General features: G+C 40.7%; 1 protein-coding gene across 6 annotated transcripts in view; it reads right to left on the minus strand.

Annotated features, from left to right (window-relative positions):
* Nucleotides 1-15,116, minus strand: part of SDCCAG8 (SHH signaling and ciliogenesis regulator SDCCAG8) — a 112,285-nt gene that overhangs the window by 7,127 nt on the left and 90,042 nt on the right. For 4 of the 6 annotated variants that reach the window (XM_050315196.1, XM_050315195.1, XM_050315194.1 and 1 more), the window contains exons 17-18: nucleotides 3,944-4,070; nucleotides 1,837-1,919 (exon numbers count right to left, since the gene is read on the minus strand). In XM_050315196.1, coding sequence (XP_050171153.1) covers nucleotides 1,869-1,919; nucleotides 3,944-4,070 — 178 coding nt within the window. In that variant the 3' untranslated portion in view covers nucleotides 1,837-1,868. Of the gene's footprint in view, nucleotides 1-1,836; nucleotides 1,920-3,938; nucleotides 4,071-7,171; nucleotides 8,410-15,116 lie in introns of those variants that run through there. The other 2 variants (XM_050315199.1, XM_050315197.1) reach the window with 2 other exon arrangements.

Raw genomic sequence — 15,116 nt, forward strand, 5'->3', positions numbered from 1 at the left:
GGGGCTAGCTTGTAGAAGGAGATTGTTGGGGGAAGGCAGAGCAGCAGCATAGGATGACATTCCTAGCTGGAGGTAATTCTCAAGGTCCAAATCCTACCCGTCTATGCTCTCACTGGCTCAGCTGGCCAGCAACCCCTTCTGGCAGCCAGGGTCTGTGAGGGGATTATCCACCAGGACAAACACTGATTTCTGTCAAACTGATGGACACCAAGGCAAATCCTGCAAGTCAGAGGCATCCCAGCTTTCACAAACATACTCATACCTGGTGGGCGGTGCTGAGGTTTTCAGCAATCTCAGTTTAGATGTTTGTTTGCTCTACTATGTACATTTATTTAATATTCTGTATTTAGTACCTATGTAGGAAGGGAGCTAAGTATCTCTCATCCTCCTGCCTGGGGGTTAGTTCCAATGCACAAGAGACTTTCAAAGGCAGAAATTCTGAACTGGAGTCTTCTGAAAACATTCAAAATGAGAGGTGTAAATCCCATAATTGAATTTTTAACTACCTTTACATGGTCCTGAATATGTTATGCTGTATCCCTTTATTCAGTATTAGTGCCACCTAGTAGATACTAGTGTAGTGGCCTGATATACAGCCCATCCTATAAGGTCAGGCCACATTGTCATACTAGTCCTTTTTGACTCTATGAAAATGAAAATCACAATGTGAGCATCTTTATCACATCATAGGCAGGTAGTTATTCTGAAATAACACAGGGCTTCTTTCAGTAATAGGAGATTTAATATCATTATTTTAAAAGCATGTAATTCATGCTTGAGAATGAGAAATATGTTTTTGAAAGCTGGTTACTCCTTCAGCAAGGATTCTAAAAGCCTTTTATCTCATGTGGCCTGTAAGGGAATGCAGTAATGTAGCAGGATCAGGTACTTCTTTTCTGATGACTTTTTTCAATCAGTTGAAAACCTGGAATTTTCCTCACAGTGTCAATGAGTTTTCCATGAAAAACAGACTCTCAACACACCAAAATGTAGCCAGATTTAAAGACATTCTTTTCTTTCTTTCCGTTTATCTTTCCTCCCATACAGCAAATACGAACACTAGAAATAAAAATTACAGTGGAAGTAACCCATCTTTTGAAAACAAATCCTATCAAGGCTGAGGGCTTGTCAGTGTTCATCGATTTTTTTTTCCTTTCCTCTAGGTTAGTTAGATTCAAATAAATGATCCAATTTTAAATTCTGGCGCTTTTAAGTTAAAGTGAAGTAACTCTTATAAGGCAGTAAGGAACTATGTTGCAGTACTATAACTTCGACAGCACTGCTCCAAATACAATTATTTAGATAATGTTTCTTTCTATGTGACACTAACTGTTATGATTTATTACAATACAAATTGTAGCTTTTCCGAAGAGAGATGATTCAAGCTTTCTCAGAATGAAAATACTGGAAGCGACAAAACTAACCAATTCCAAATCAACAGACAAATACCCAGTGACTATCCAGACCAAAAAGTACCAACAGTAAAATCTGAGCTTCTAGAAGTTCCCACCTTTCTAAGATTTCTATGTCTCCCTTTCCCTTCAATCTTTAATCCCTCAAATCTTTTAAGATTTTTTTTTTAAATTCTGTTAGATAAACCTGTCTTTGCTGTGGAGTACTTGTCCTTAAATTTTTAAGTGCTAAAAAAAAAAAACCGAACAAACCACCAAAGCACAAAAAGCTCCAACAATTTCAAACCCAAAAATGTTTCAAACACTTCCTTTTTCCTTTTGTCTTGAAGTGTCTGCCAGATTCAACTCACATCTGCAAATAGTTTTAGTCCTCCTTTCCTCTCCCCCCCCCTCCCATATATAGGATATAGAAAAAAATACCTACTTCTGCTCATTTCTTTTCATCCATCCAGGTTTTTACTTGATTCCATCTGTGTCCTGTTTGAGATCTGTATCCCATTTTTTTTCCTGAAATATACAACTTAAGTTACTAGTGGCTTATGTTCCAAGATACAACAGTACAGTTAGGTTAATGTATTTTATGTCATCTTTAAAAGATTAGTTAATGATTGGTTTCTTTTACCTCCCAAAAAAATTTAATTGTAAAGGAGAACTGTTGGACAATACAGTAAAATACGGAATATGAGGTCACTTTCACCTTTGATCAACACTGAATCTGCAACTGTTTGATTTTAATATTTATTTCTATACTCATAGATGCATCTTTCCATAGTTAAGAGCTTCCATTTATGGTGAACTATTGTTTAGTTTTCTTAAAACAATTGTCTGATATTCCAGGCAGCTCTCTTGGGCTGAGTTCCAGTTCCCAGAGAAACACCATTGCTTTAAATAGCTGCAAATAGATTTTTAGAGCTCTTTTTTAATAATTTTTTTATCATTCTTGTGAGTGTTCTCAAAAAGTATCCTCTGGAGCACAATTAACTTGTAATGAACAGAAAGAAGGCAGCTTTTGCCAGTCAAGTCTTGATAGCAGCATAATATCTGAATGATTTTTTCCTCTTTTGTATGATTTTTGTACTTGTGCCCAACTTTATAAAAGTACACTCCCAGAAAAAATAGATTATCAATAACAAAATCCCGGCGGACCATGTAAAGGCTGTTCACATCACTAGGAGTGCTTTCCATAAAACAGAAATCGTAATTTCTTTTCTGAACTACCTTCTTAACCTGTCCTATAGACAGAACATTATGGTTGCCCTAAAATTTGCCAGTAGTTGCTACGTGCTGATAACCTTACACTATCATGAGTCACCGAGTTTGTCTACTACAACAGGAAGTCCTGTAAAACCAAACACATGAACATGGTTAGAGGCTTAACAAAGTATGGATTTTATTCTCCTAGGTTAAACCTTTACTGAATTCCACAGGTAAAAAGCCTACAAAAATAGTATGATTTAATTATTTTAAATTTCCAAGATGATTCGTGTTCTGTTTGCTGCTAGGTGTGCCACTTAGACTAAATTTCCTACATTGAATGTCCTTTGTTAGCACAGTAACAGAACTCCAGTTATCCTGGGCAAACTCACTAGTTTGTAAGTTAGAAAGTATCGTGATATTGTTGAATTAGTGCATTTACTCAGTCACAAAGCAGGAGTTCCATTATCTGATAGTTTACTGAAAACCTCATCCTGTGCTTTTTAGTTCTCCTTTTTCTGAAAAAAAAGTAAAGAAAACCAAAGACAAAACCCAACCCTGCAGCCCTCTCCCTTATTCCCAAAGCACTGACTGACTGAAGAACAGTGGCCAAAACAAAGAAAGCAAGAACAGCCCCTAAGTAGTCACAGCTTCCTAGGGACCACTGGAAATAAGAATCAATCCTGCCAGAGAAGCAGTGCAGTGATTAGTGCTAAGGCAAGACTGACTGTACATTCACCATCTTACATTTAGGTGAGTGAATCATAAAATATCCCAAGTTGGAAGGGACCCACTAGGATCATCAAAGTCCAAATCCTGGGCCTGCATATGACAGTCCCCAAAATCTCACCTAGGAGTGGTCATGGAGCAGCAGGAAAAACAAATGACTTTTAAAAATAAGGAGAAAAAAAATAATTACAAAGTGATAGGGGGACTTAAGTCTGACAAATGGCAGCAAAAGTCAAAGAAATTATCAACATCAAGTTACTGTTTAAACATTAATGCTGGTAAAGAACAAATTTCCCTTTTCTCTGAAAAAGGAACATAAAATCTTCAGATAAAAAGTCTACGAACTGTCACTGAGAATAACTTCTGCATTTTTATTGTCACTTCAAAACATTTTCTTCATTTAGTTTAGGTTTAAGTGAGACTCAGGTTCAGCTACCAGTCTCCTTCCAACTGCATGAGGTTTTACTTTATTTTTTTTTATAAGGTAATGCCGTATTTAAAAGAATGACAGCAACATAATCCAGCAGCTGAAATGAGACTGCTGGCAGATCTCTCTGCTAAAGCTGCAGAATATTCCCCTCAGACTTTCTTTTCTTCTGGCACAGTACCTGTGTTCGCAGAAACTGCACCTCTTCCGTGAGCAGCTGCTTCTCTTTGAAGAGCTGATTCTGTTTGTTGAGCAACTCCACTAACTGCTGGGCAGTGGCCTGACAGTGCTTGTCAAGCTGCTGTAACCTGGAAAAAAATAGATAAAAGCACTGCAGAGCATCTGAAGTTGGAGTTCACAGTAGAAGCTTTGATGTTTGCACTGGTGGGTGCAGCTCCGGAGGCCAGAGTCCAGGCTGGTGGTTGAGCTGAGACTGAAGTATTACTCCTAGGATGGGCATTCCATGTATTTTCACACTTTAAACAAGCACTTTTAAAGGTTTGTTCTTTTAATTTAGAAGCCTTATGAGGACATGACAGCAAATTTGCTTTGCTGTGACATCAGTAAAGACTGCAGGACTGCATCTTGACACCCGTAGCTAAGCAAGCTGCACACTCAATAACTGTCTTCCTGTAATAACACACAGTAGGCCAGATCATAAATCCAAATACCCAAACTCCCTGACAAAATGGACCTGAAGTGACAAAAACTCCTGTTTTCTGTCTACTGCTCTTTGCTGGTTAATGTCCAAAACTCATTACAGAATACGTTTATTTCAAGTAAACATAGTGTTAATTAAGCACATCAGCATAGATCCTTTAATAATGTAACAGGGGTTCCTGGGGAAAGATGTAAAGAGCCTATTACTCCAGAGGTCCTCCTCATCAGGGGCTGCAAAACAGAGGAACAAGCTGGCAATCAGAAAAAAACACGCAGAGGCCTTCTGCTTACACTGGAAAAGTAAGTGCCTAAGATGGGACAATGATGCTGTAAGACAGGGCAAGCGCCCATTTACTTCTTTCATCACAAAAGCAGGTATCACTTATTATGTCTCCAGTGACTGTTTATTACTCCTGGCACCCAGACAGAAGTAATTTCCAACTCATGTGTAAATTTTACATCAAAACAACATTTTTAATGAGATAATCACAGGTAGCTTGTGCAAATGTCACAAGTATTACTGGACACAAGCCTTAGCGTGCTCTGTTGTGAAGCTCTACGTCCTTTCAAATCATGCAAGGGGTGATTCAGATAAACTACTGTAAACAGGAAGTTTTTAATTAGGGCAATACTACTCAATTACACTTTTCTGTTTGTAACTTCACCACCTACTATGTTACATTTAAACTGTCCCCTTGAGCAGAGGGAGAAAGATGACACAGGCACTGAGCTGGGTTTGACTAGCAGGCCACAACTTTATCATCTGTATCTCCAGTGCTTGAATATAGGTTTAATAACATTCCAATCTACAATTCTGGGCCTTGATGGATGAAAAGGGAGCAGTTCTAGTCAGTGCAGATCTGGATTTGTGAATTCCCAAATTCTGTCTGCCAGTCTGCTCTCCCAAAATTGCTGCCAAGCTGGCCCTTGGTCCACACACTGGGACTCCCAGCCTGCTCTGGTGCATTTAGCTCCTGAGGACAGGCTCTGGGCTCTCTCACAGTATCTGGTATTACGTGTGACATGTGCAGCACAGCCACACATTCCCATATGCATTGTATCTGGCCTGCCTGCTGATCTCGTAAATGATTCAAGATGAGAAATGAACAGCTCCACCCACATTCACTGTACTTCCCATATGTTACAAATGCACATCGATGCCTGCCATCATTTTTACAACTGGGTGACAGAACCTTCTGCACATTTTGCTAATACAAGTGAGGGAGGTTGCATGGTCGCCACGCTCACTTTGGCAACACCACCTACCAGGCAACCATGCACTGTGTCCTGAGCATGAGAAACCACCGTTTCCTTGTCCCCTGCTCTAAAAGAGATCATTTTTCCACCAAACTGGCAAGATCTGTCCAGTTGGGATGGCATGCGGCTGCTCCCCCTTGGCCTGGGAGTGTTGAAGGACAGGGACTGACTCCACGCTCTATCATGTTACTTCAAGAAACAAGGTGAAGACATGTAGCTCTTGAACCGTGTTGTGTTTGCACTCCTACAAGACAACCTGGCACTAAGGAGTAAGCTCCCATTTAGCAGAAATAGTAATTCAAATAATAATTCAAATAATTTCCCACTAGCCACTTTAAACCAAAGTTCTTACTTTTATACGGAGGCAAGAAAGAGACAGTTTCATGAGACAAGTGGTTCCACAGAAGGAGAACACAACTGGGGCATCACAAGCTGCAATGAATGCTTCAAGGTAAATGTTTTAATCTGATTCTCAGTATTCTCAGAGCTTGTATGCAGCTTTACATTAGTCTGGCTACAAGCTACCTTGCTGCTTTGTGCAGCTACAACCTGCAGAAGACATCTCTCACTTCACACAGCAGTAAAATTTGGATCTGAGACAAGACTATACCCCAGCCTATCAAGAAATGAAGTGAAAAGGGACAGATAGGGTTTTTTTAAATTTGGACAGCTATGGCTAGACAATCACTGCAAGACCCTGCAAAAACCAGGTGAAACATCGAACACAAAGCAGAGCTTTGGCACCAAGGTGAATTCTACCAGCAGAATAAATTTCCATTGCAACGAACAACACAAAGCTGTACTAGCACCCACAAGGTTACACTTCAGCCATCCCCTTATCTGTGGCCTACAGATAAAACAAAAGCTTCCTTCTTTTCTTTAATGACACACTGCTAAACCAGGGGCACCCACAAGACTCTGGCTGCAAGCTCCCTGCCCTGGGGGACTAAGGTCCATTAATCCACAGGCAATCTGCAATGAAGGAAAAAGCTGATGCAACCTGTCAGCCTTCCTCTGGGTTTTAATGTCGACTTGAAAGAAATTAATATGCAAGGATCTGTGGGCAGTGGCCATTCACCCTGCAGAGGGGATCAGTCAGTCCTTGTCACAGTAAAGGCATTAAAAGGTTATTTACTCTTTCAGCATAGTCAGGTTACTGATGTAAAACGTTTTCACTTTACTCCACGGAGCTGGATTTGCTGAAATGGCGTGATTGGATTGCAGCAACCTGCAGCAGCTAAATCACCAAATCCAATAATCATGCTGCATTTACTGGCACACATCTTAATTAGGTTTTAATACAAGTAATCTGATAACTACTCCTGGCCAGCCAGAGTGGAGCTGTCAGAGCTGAAAGGGCTGTTGTTGAGCAGCTCGGCCGGCGCACTGCTGTGGCTGCCTCCCTGCTGACCCTGCCGAAGCCCCTCATCTGCCAGTTGCCACGGTAACACAGGCCAGCCCATCACCTGAACAGTGGGTGCCGGGGCTGTCAGGCACCCCACGGCAAAGTCTGGGGCACTGGCCACCCACGGAGGCCACATCTCTGTGGGTGAGGGGGTGCCAGGGCGTGGCTCCTGCTGCCCCCCAGAATTACCAAAACTCAACACCGTGACAATATGTTACTGTGCAGCAAACTGTCTTTAAAAAGCATTTCCCTTGTCAGGTCAGGAGTGTCAAGCTATGAGTTTCTAAGGTTACTACTGCATTGCTTGTTTTCCTGTAGGTTGCATACAGTGATCAGAGGTGGCTTCTGGTCCTGAGTGGGAAAACCAAGGGTCACGTTGCAGACGTCTGCCATGCTGCAGGGATGCAACTGATGGGGGCTGTGCCCCAACATGAAGGCAGTGCCACATTTTCAATCGGGCATTTGCGAATCTCAAATATTTTTAACACACTGTGAGTTCGAAAAGCAAATGCAGGTTTAAGAACAAGTTTGTTACAAAAGGAGAGAGCAAGCCAATTAGGAAAGAAAGCAAACTCCAGCAAACTTTCCATCAGCAAACCTGTACCCACTTTTATAATTTTTTTTGCAGAACATTCTATGAATTTATTATCATGTGATAGGAGGTTTTGGTACTTAACAGATAGTTGTACTACAACCCATTAAAGGATGTTAAATTTGTATACTCAAGTAGTCATGAGTTAGAAAATGCCAGAAACAAAGGCTTTCTATGCAACTCCTTCCCACCCTGGCTCCCAGCTCCACTGCTGTTCCCCTGCCCAGCCTTGCTCATCTCCTCCTGAGACAATTATCCACCACAATCCTGCTAAACAGTTTCAGTCTAAACCACAATTTTTGGCAAGCCTAATGAAATCACAAAGAACTTCAGCACTGCCTTATAATAAGCAGCATCACACACCCTTAAATACAAACTCTGGTGATCACACTTAGTTCCTGACACAGATAGAGCAGGCACTGCCTAATGTCATATCCTGCTACATACAGAACAATGATCAGGCTTTGCTTTGGCTATGATGATCTTGGAAATCCAGACTTGCTGCCATGCAGAGAGTTAAATGTGTATGGCTGGTGCTTGTGGTGAGCTTGTTTCTGCCCCAGCTGTTGTCACTCCCCACTCCCCTTGCAGCGTCAGCAGCATGGTTCCCCTCTGCTTTCCACCTCAATTCTGCTACTCTTCTGTCTTCCCTTTTCATAGCAGAAGTGATGTTGTCATTTTCTTCAAGGCAGAAAAATTTCTGTTCACCGCCTCTTTGTATCTTGAATCAGCTCTGTGGACAATTAGGTCACGGAAACCAATAGTAAAATTAGTTCTCATATGAGCAACCTGCATCCTCAGTGTGGCTTACAGCATCAAGAAATCCACACAGTAAATTCTGAGGCAAGAAAAATAAAGTCTATAAATTTAGAAATGCTGACAAATAGCAAATTGAACCCCAAAGTTTCACTAGTGTCCTGAATTACCATTTACGTTAGATCTTGACCCATATATCAAGGCCTTGAGACGACCTTGAAGTGATAAGCATCTCAGAGAAGTCCCCATATGCTCCCAGAATTTTAACAGTAACATCTACCAATCTATCCTTTAACTCAGCTCTGTTCTCCCATCTACTTTCAAAAGCAAAACACTATGATCCACCTTTCTGATGTTAATGAACTAAAAAAACCATAAGAGGAAAACACACAGACTAAAAAGCCACTCCATAAGCGAGTAGGAACTAAGGATAGTGAATAAGCCTCCTTGTTTCTGTCACACTGTCAGTCCTGAGTTCTAATAGGACACAGGTAGATAGATCAGGGCATATTAAAAGTTTCTGTGGAATTTCCCACCCTCTGGAATTCCTATCAGAATTCTGTTGCCACACAAATGGCCAAGACACTCATTTGTTCAGGCAGAGAAGATCTATACCACTTCTATCTTAGTAAGGTAAGCACTTGCCCATGCTACAGGCAGAACAAACTCATCCAACTTACGTTAACAGATGGCAGCAAGAAGTTAATATCCATTGCACAGTTTGGAATTAGATACCTAAGAAGAAAATGTCCACATTTCACAGTGAACCCCTCAACCGAGGTGGCTTTGTATCACTCAACCTTTTCTTTTTTTTTTTTTTTTAGTATGTATTGGGTAATGTCTAAATTCCCTTTTACTAAAGGCACTCTCAATTTTTCCCACATTATTTATAGTATATCATCTTCAATATGATAACAATCTTTGCATGCCACAACAACTATTACAAATAAGGTTTAATTAAAAGTTTAGATAGGAACAGTAGTTTCCCCTTTGTTTCCGGTGTCATCACTGACTAGTAGAATGTATCTTCTCTTTCTCAGCTGGCCCAACAGGTTAAACAAATAGATCGCACAGGAAACCTGAGCCTGGATCTATTTCTGGGCTTCTAATAGCTCATGTCTAACATGCTGAAGAGAGAACATTAGCAGCCTGCTCTTTAGTAGGGGGGTGTAGCAGCTGGGCGTAGCTGCTGTGATGGCCACTTTTAGCCCTCCTGGGTTTTGACAGGAAGGAAACAGTGAAAGAGAATGGATGGCAGGCTGGAAGAGATATGGGTGAAAGCTTCACCGATGTCTATTTGTGTCTGAATCCCTTGGCTGAAGATGAGGCTTTTCCTCCTTTAAAGGAATACAAAATAGTAAGATCTGTGATAGGAATATGAACTCTGGATCAGGTTTGCTCTAAAGGAAAAGTAATTCTGGTTACTATTTTCTGCCTTTAGTTGCTAAGTATTAAGTAAAACAATTCTCCAAATCATTCAGACTATTAATTTAGAATGCTGTAAAATACCTTAGAAAAAAAAAGGGGGGGAAGGAGTTGAAGCAGACAATGTTACAGAAATATATTTAATCTTATAGTCAGAATCTAATTTCTTTATTATTTTTCTTTTAAAAGATGTTCACCTTTCTGATTTTATGTGCCAGACAGATTTTGCACAATTTCTCAATCAGGAAACAGTCTTGATAATGGTAACAGACACATATCATATTAAGGTTTCAAAAGTGGCCTCCTCATGTTTATAAGATATGTTATATATATTTGTATTGCTGAAATAGTTTTTCCTGTGTTTGCCTTACAACAATTTTTGTGATTAATTTACTTTTTATAAATTTATGCTTCATCTTCCCCACTGCTTATTCTGATTCCTCTTATTTCTTTTATTAAGAGACAAATTTGAACCTTTCCCAACTGCTAACTGGTGTCCACATAAAGCAATCACTACCTTTGAGTCAGAGACACTGAGAATTTTTAATGCAATCTGCCCAATCTGAACTCTTTCCTTCACAAACACTTTGCCTTTAAGAAGAAATTCCCAGCATGAACCTCATCAGAAGCGACATGTAACAGACAGTACATGTGGTGTTTGGGCAGGCAGCAGAGAATTGAAAAAGAAGTCTTCACTTTTTCTATCCCATGGCATGTGCAGAATGTACATGTGGCCCAAGCTGACATCAGGCATTTGAAGCAAAAAACCTGCTAAAAGCATCAGCTTCTGTTAATTTACTTTGTCAGATATTGTCTTAATTAAAAAAAAAAAAAACTACTGCTAGAAAGGGTAGTGCAGCTGAGCTACAACTGCTTCAGTTGTTCTGACAGTCCCAATTGCAGGCTAACAGAACAGCTTTGGGTTCAGCCCTGCTGTCCTCACTGAGCCCAGATCCTGGCTGCAACCACCAAGGAGTGCGGGCACTGAGGTACAGAGCATACAGCTTCTGTTTATGTATCTAGCCATGAGTACCGGTGTTTGAAAGGTAAAATGTTTCTTACTAGTGATCTTGCAAATAAGAGGCCAGTAGTGCTGGGTACAGTTCTTCTCATTTCGTTATCTACAAGGGAGTCTTACCAGTCCAAGATCTATCTAACATAGTCCTTCAAAACTGTTCTTCAGCATAAAACCCAATGCTGTTATACTGTATAAATTGACCATTACGAAAATAAGCTCTAAAAATATCATTGTTAAATATCTATGTAAGCGTCACTCATTAGCTGCTTTGCTTAAACCCCATTACCCTTATTTTCCACACTAGAGGTACAAATATGCCCCTCTTTCCAGTTAATTTCAAACAAATGATGTTGCCTGTAAGCTCTGGCAGCCGACACACATTTGCTTATTTTTCAGGGTTCACACATGGTTATTGTGGTTTGCATAAATTACAGTCAAATTAATGATAGTTGTAAGATTTGTATGGAGTATAGTTTTATGCTTGTGACATAGAAAAAGAGAAACATGACTTTATATTGATGACAGACATAATTTTTCTGTGCAGTATATTCAGATAGACATTTTACATACAAGGCTATTTTTCTCTCCACACAGAGCAGATTGCTTCTATTTGTGAACTTACCCCAGGCTTGGCCTACTCCCCTACAAATACAGCATTTTTTCTAAACTTACTCTGCCTAGGAAACAAAAAGAAGAATAGGGGATACATACTGAGTAAGGATCTAGAGAAATAGCTGGGAAGGAGGTTAAGGTGGGCAGAGGAGCCAAGGACGTGCGTGAGAGGTAAGACAGATCTGGGCTCAGATATGCACAGATATACCCAAGGGACTTGAGGAGGCTTCAGCCTCTGTTTGCACTGGTTGGCCAAACAAGCTCCCACCTCACAGGGAGCTGCTGCTGTCACGCAACACAGCACTTTGGACCAGGGCTGTATCCCCTTGGGACCAGCCCCAGTCTCCCCACATCCCCCAGTACACCCACAAACCAGTTTTGTGGAGACTGAAGGGAGTCACAGCATCAAGCAAACACGAGCGGGGGGGATGTAATGTGGAAGAGCAAACATAGGGGAGATGAGATATTTTTGCATTGAGAAGGGCTGAGGGAAATAAGTTTCATCCTGAGAAACCAGAAGTTTTTTAGAAAAATGAGAAAAGATGGAGGATCTGAGCAGTATTGCCAGCCTACCTTCATGGAGCTCAGCTCTTGTGATTACAGAGTCCACTTGGTGCTTTGTTTTGGGCTATATTATAAACAGGAAACTGCATGTGAAGTTAGTGAAACCTGAAATTGTTTAGCAGCACTGAAGGGAAGCATTTCACAGAAAATACATCTTAAAAATGTATTAGTACATTATAGATAGTATTACACTCTCTGTAAGAGAGTGGCTATTTCATAATGTATATGTGTATTAGTCTAACTGCGCTCTAAATTTACTGCAAGGTGAACTTCATTGTTGCTATGAAATAGAGGAATTTTATTGCTGCTTTAGAGGCAAATATCATTACAGTTATCTTCAGAAAAACCATTAGCCCCTCCACAAGAAGGAATATGACTGCAACCAGGCAGTTTGGAGATGAGTATCAGTACACCCAGATCACAGCCAGTGTGAAGGGTCCATTATGCCTTTCTGGTGACAGCAGCATACCTTGCAGATGAGAATAGCAGCTCTAGTGTCCCTGCAATAGCAGCAGTGATGCCAGGAGTAGCACACAAAACAAGCACAAAGGTGGCTCTAGCCTGGCTCTCCTGTGTCAGTTTGGCACATCAGTGAGCAGTTACTGGGCCCTGCACACACATCCCAACGTGGTAAGACCACCCACACCTTGCAGAGGAAGGATTCATTCTGTCCACAACTGTGCACATGCATGCACACTCTTATGTTGCCACCACATTTTAAATATGGTTAAAAATTCTAGCAAAACTATCAGTCTTTTCTTTGCTATAAGTTGAAATAAATGTTAACTTTCTTAACACATTTTCAATGTAACTATAAGAGAAGACTACATTTCCCTTTGGATTACATCAAAAGGTCTTGCTTAGTTTTGTTAGGTAGTGTGTACTTTTCTCGTACTACTTCCCCATGTTCTCATCTTTCAGTGGTAAGCAATGGTAACAGTATTATGAAACAGACACTTCAACAAGAAAGCTTAGAAGCCTTGTTACGCTTTTGGAAGCTGAACATAAATGAAAGTTAAGTGCCTTAAATCACTAGTAGTAAATTAAGAAAACAAAGCTGTGTCTCTTTGTTAAAAAATACAGCTATGGGGTTTGTTCTTCTAAGTAGGGATATGGAAGATAAACATATATGCAAAATGAGAAGCAAGAGATCCACCTCCTACTTTAGTTACTTACTTGTTGGTAACCACCACTGACACTGCTGCCACAGCACAAATACATCATTACTCAAAATTCCTACCTGGGAAACCTACCCAGAGAAATGCACATTTATGAATGAAACGCACACTTTTGCTCATATGCACCACGATGTTGGTGAACTCGCACACTAACATGGCACAGAAAGCAGCCTGGGTTTCTGAAAGGCTGTGAAAGCTCAGCAGGTTCCCCAAGAGAGCCCAAGGTCCCCACTGGGGTTCACTGGTCCGACTCCACTACTCCTCAGCAGCCATCACAAGAGCCTTCCAGATTCACGCTGGTGGTCTTGGCACCACTCCTGGTGGACAACTGTCCACCTCACACCTGGCTCAGCCTTGGCTGAGGCGAGGTAACGAACAGCCTGACAAAACGAACCCAAGCCTCCCTCCCAAGGGAGGCTACTTTTGATCAGTGTTGAGCAACATATGCAGGCTTGAGCAGGGGGCATGCAGGCAGCTCAGGAAAAAGCGGGCACTGCTGCAACTAAACTGCAGATTAAGCTGAGGACTGCTGTTTCCTAAGCTCCAGATAAGGAGCCTTCTGGAGAGTTTGAAAAAAATTAAAGGGAAAATAAGAGCAGTAATTGTACTTTTACTTCTAAATTATTGTGTATCTAGGCTATATTAGAGCAGCATTTGTCTCAGTTTAAGGTAGTGTCCTAGTTTTCTTTTTCAGCAAAGATCCTCAGTAGGAAGATGCTTCTGCAGTTAATGGTTGGTCTCTAATGTCTCTGAAACCGTAACATTACCTGCTCAGCAAGTATTTACCTACAAATGAATGTTTGGGCATCCCTCATGTTATCTCCTTACATAAAAATCATGATATTGGGATCATAATGTTCTTAAAATCTCTTCAAATAAAATAAACCTAATTTTATTGAACTTCTGTACTGCAACATCGGATTTTTAATTTCCTTTGAAACAAATGGTATCAAGAAGAGAAAACTGCATTTACAGGTCTTCTAAGAGGCCTGATTTCACTGAGACATACAGAGGAATTTGGAGTTCTATTGTGACAGTAGAGAAACGGCTAAAACCTATTTCTGTTACAGATCTCAATACAGTAGCTTTTTTCATCCCAGTCCAGAATAACTCCCATGAGTTGTAATGGGAACTATAAACTCCTGTAAAACCAACAAAACCCCACAAAATGCCCAATTCTGTGTTGCTAAAAACAAAAGGAGTTTTGCCTTTAACAGGGGCAGGCCCCTTGTTTGCATAAAGAACAACTTGTCAAACAGAATACAAATGCCAAGCTGGTACGTTATAGCCACAAGCACAATAGCCCCAATCTTGTTTTTAACTAAGCAAATCCTAGAGAGAGCAGTTTTCCCCCAAAATCTGGGCATCAGCTACAAATTCAATGAACTGATGTCTCAAAGTGTTCACGAAGGATGCGGGAAATTTGCAGAAGGGCACGAGCATTTAATATCAAAGAGAAGGAAACTGTATGTTTTCATTATAAAAAATGAGAGTGTGAAAAAATCCTAATGACACAATAGCTCTCTTTCAAGTATAAAGTTCAGAATTGCATCTCCCAAGTTTCCTGCATGTTAAAAGAACACAAAATAACGATCTAAAAATCCTTCACAGAAAACCAACAAGCAAGGATGAAGCAGTACTCGCCTGGGGGCCAATTGCCTCTCCAGCAGCGGTAAGGCTGTTACTAGGCTTGCAGTACCATTTGTTCCATTACACAATCTCCTGAAGCCTTTTACAGAGAGCTAAAACAACTGCCTGTACCAACACGACACATGGCTTTCCATCCCGACTCTTTGCTAATCCAGACGCTCCAACCATCTTTCTTTAAGATGCCATATGGTTGGCAGAAGCCTGTAGATCTAGCAGCACATCTGCTTGTATGTTACT

This window comes from Myiozetetes cayanensis, unplaced genomic scaffold (genome assembly GCF_022539395.1).
Source record: "Myiozetetes cayanensis isolate MyiCay16 unplaced genomic scaffold, myiCay2020 scf2-11, whole genome shotgun sequence".
Lineage (NCBI taxonomy): Eukaryota > Metazoa > Chordata > Aves > Passeriformes > Tyrannidae > Myiozetetes > Myiozetetes cayanensis.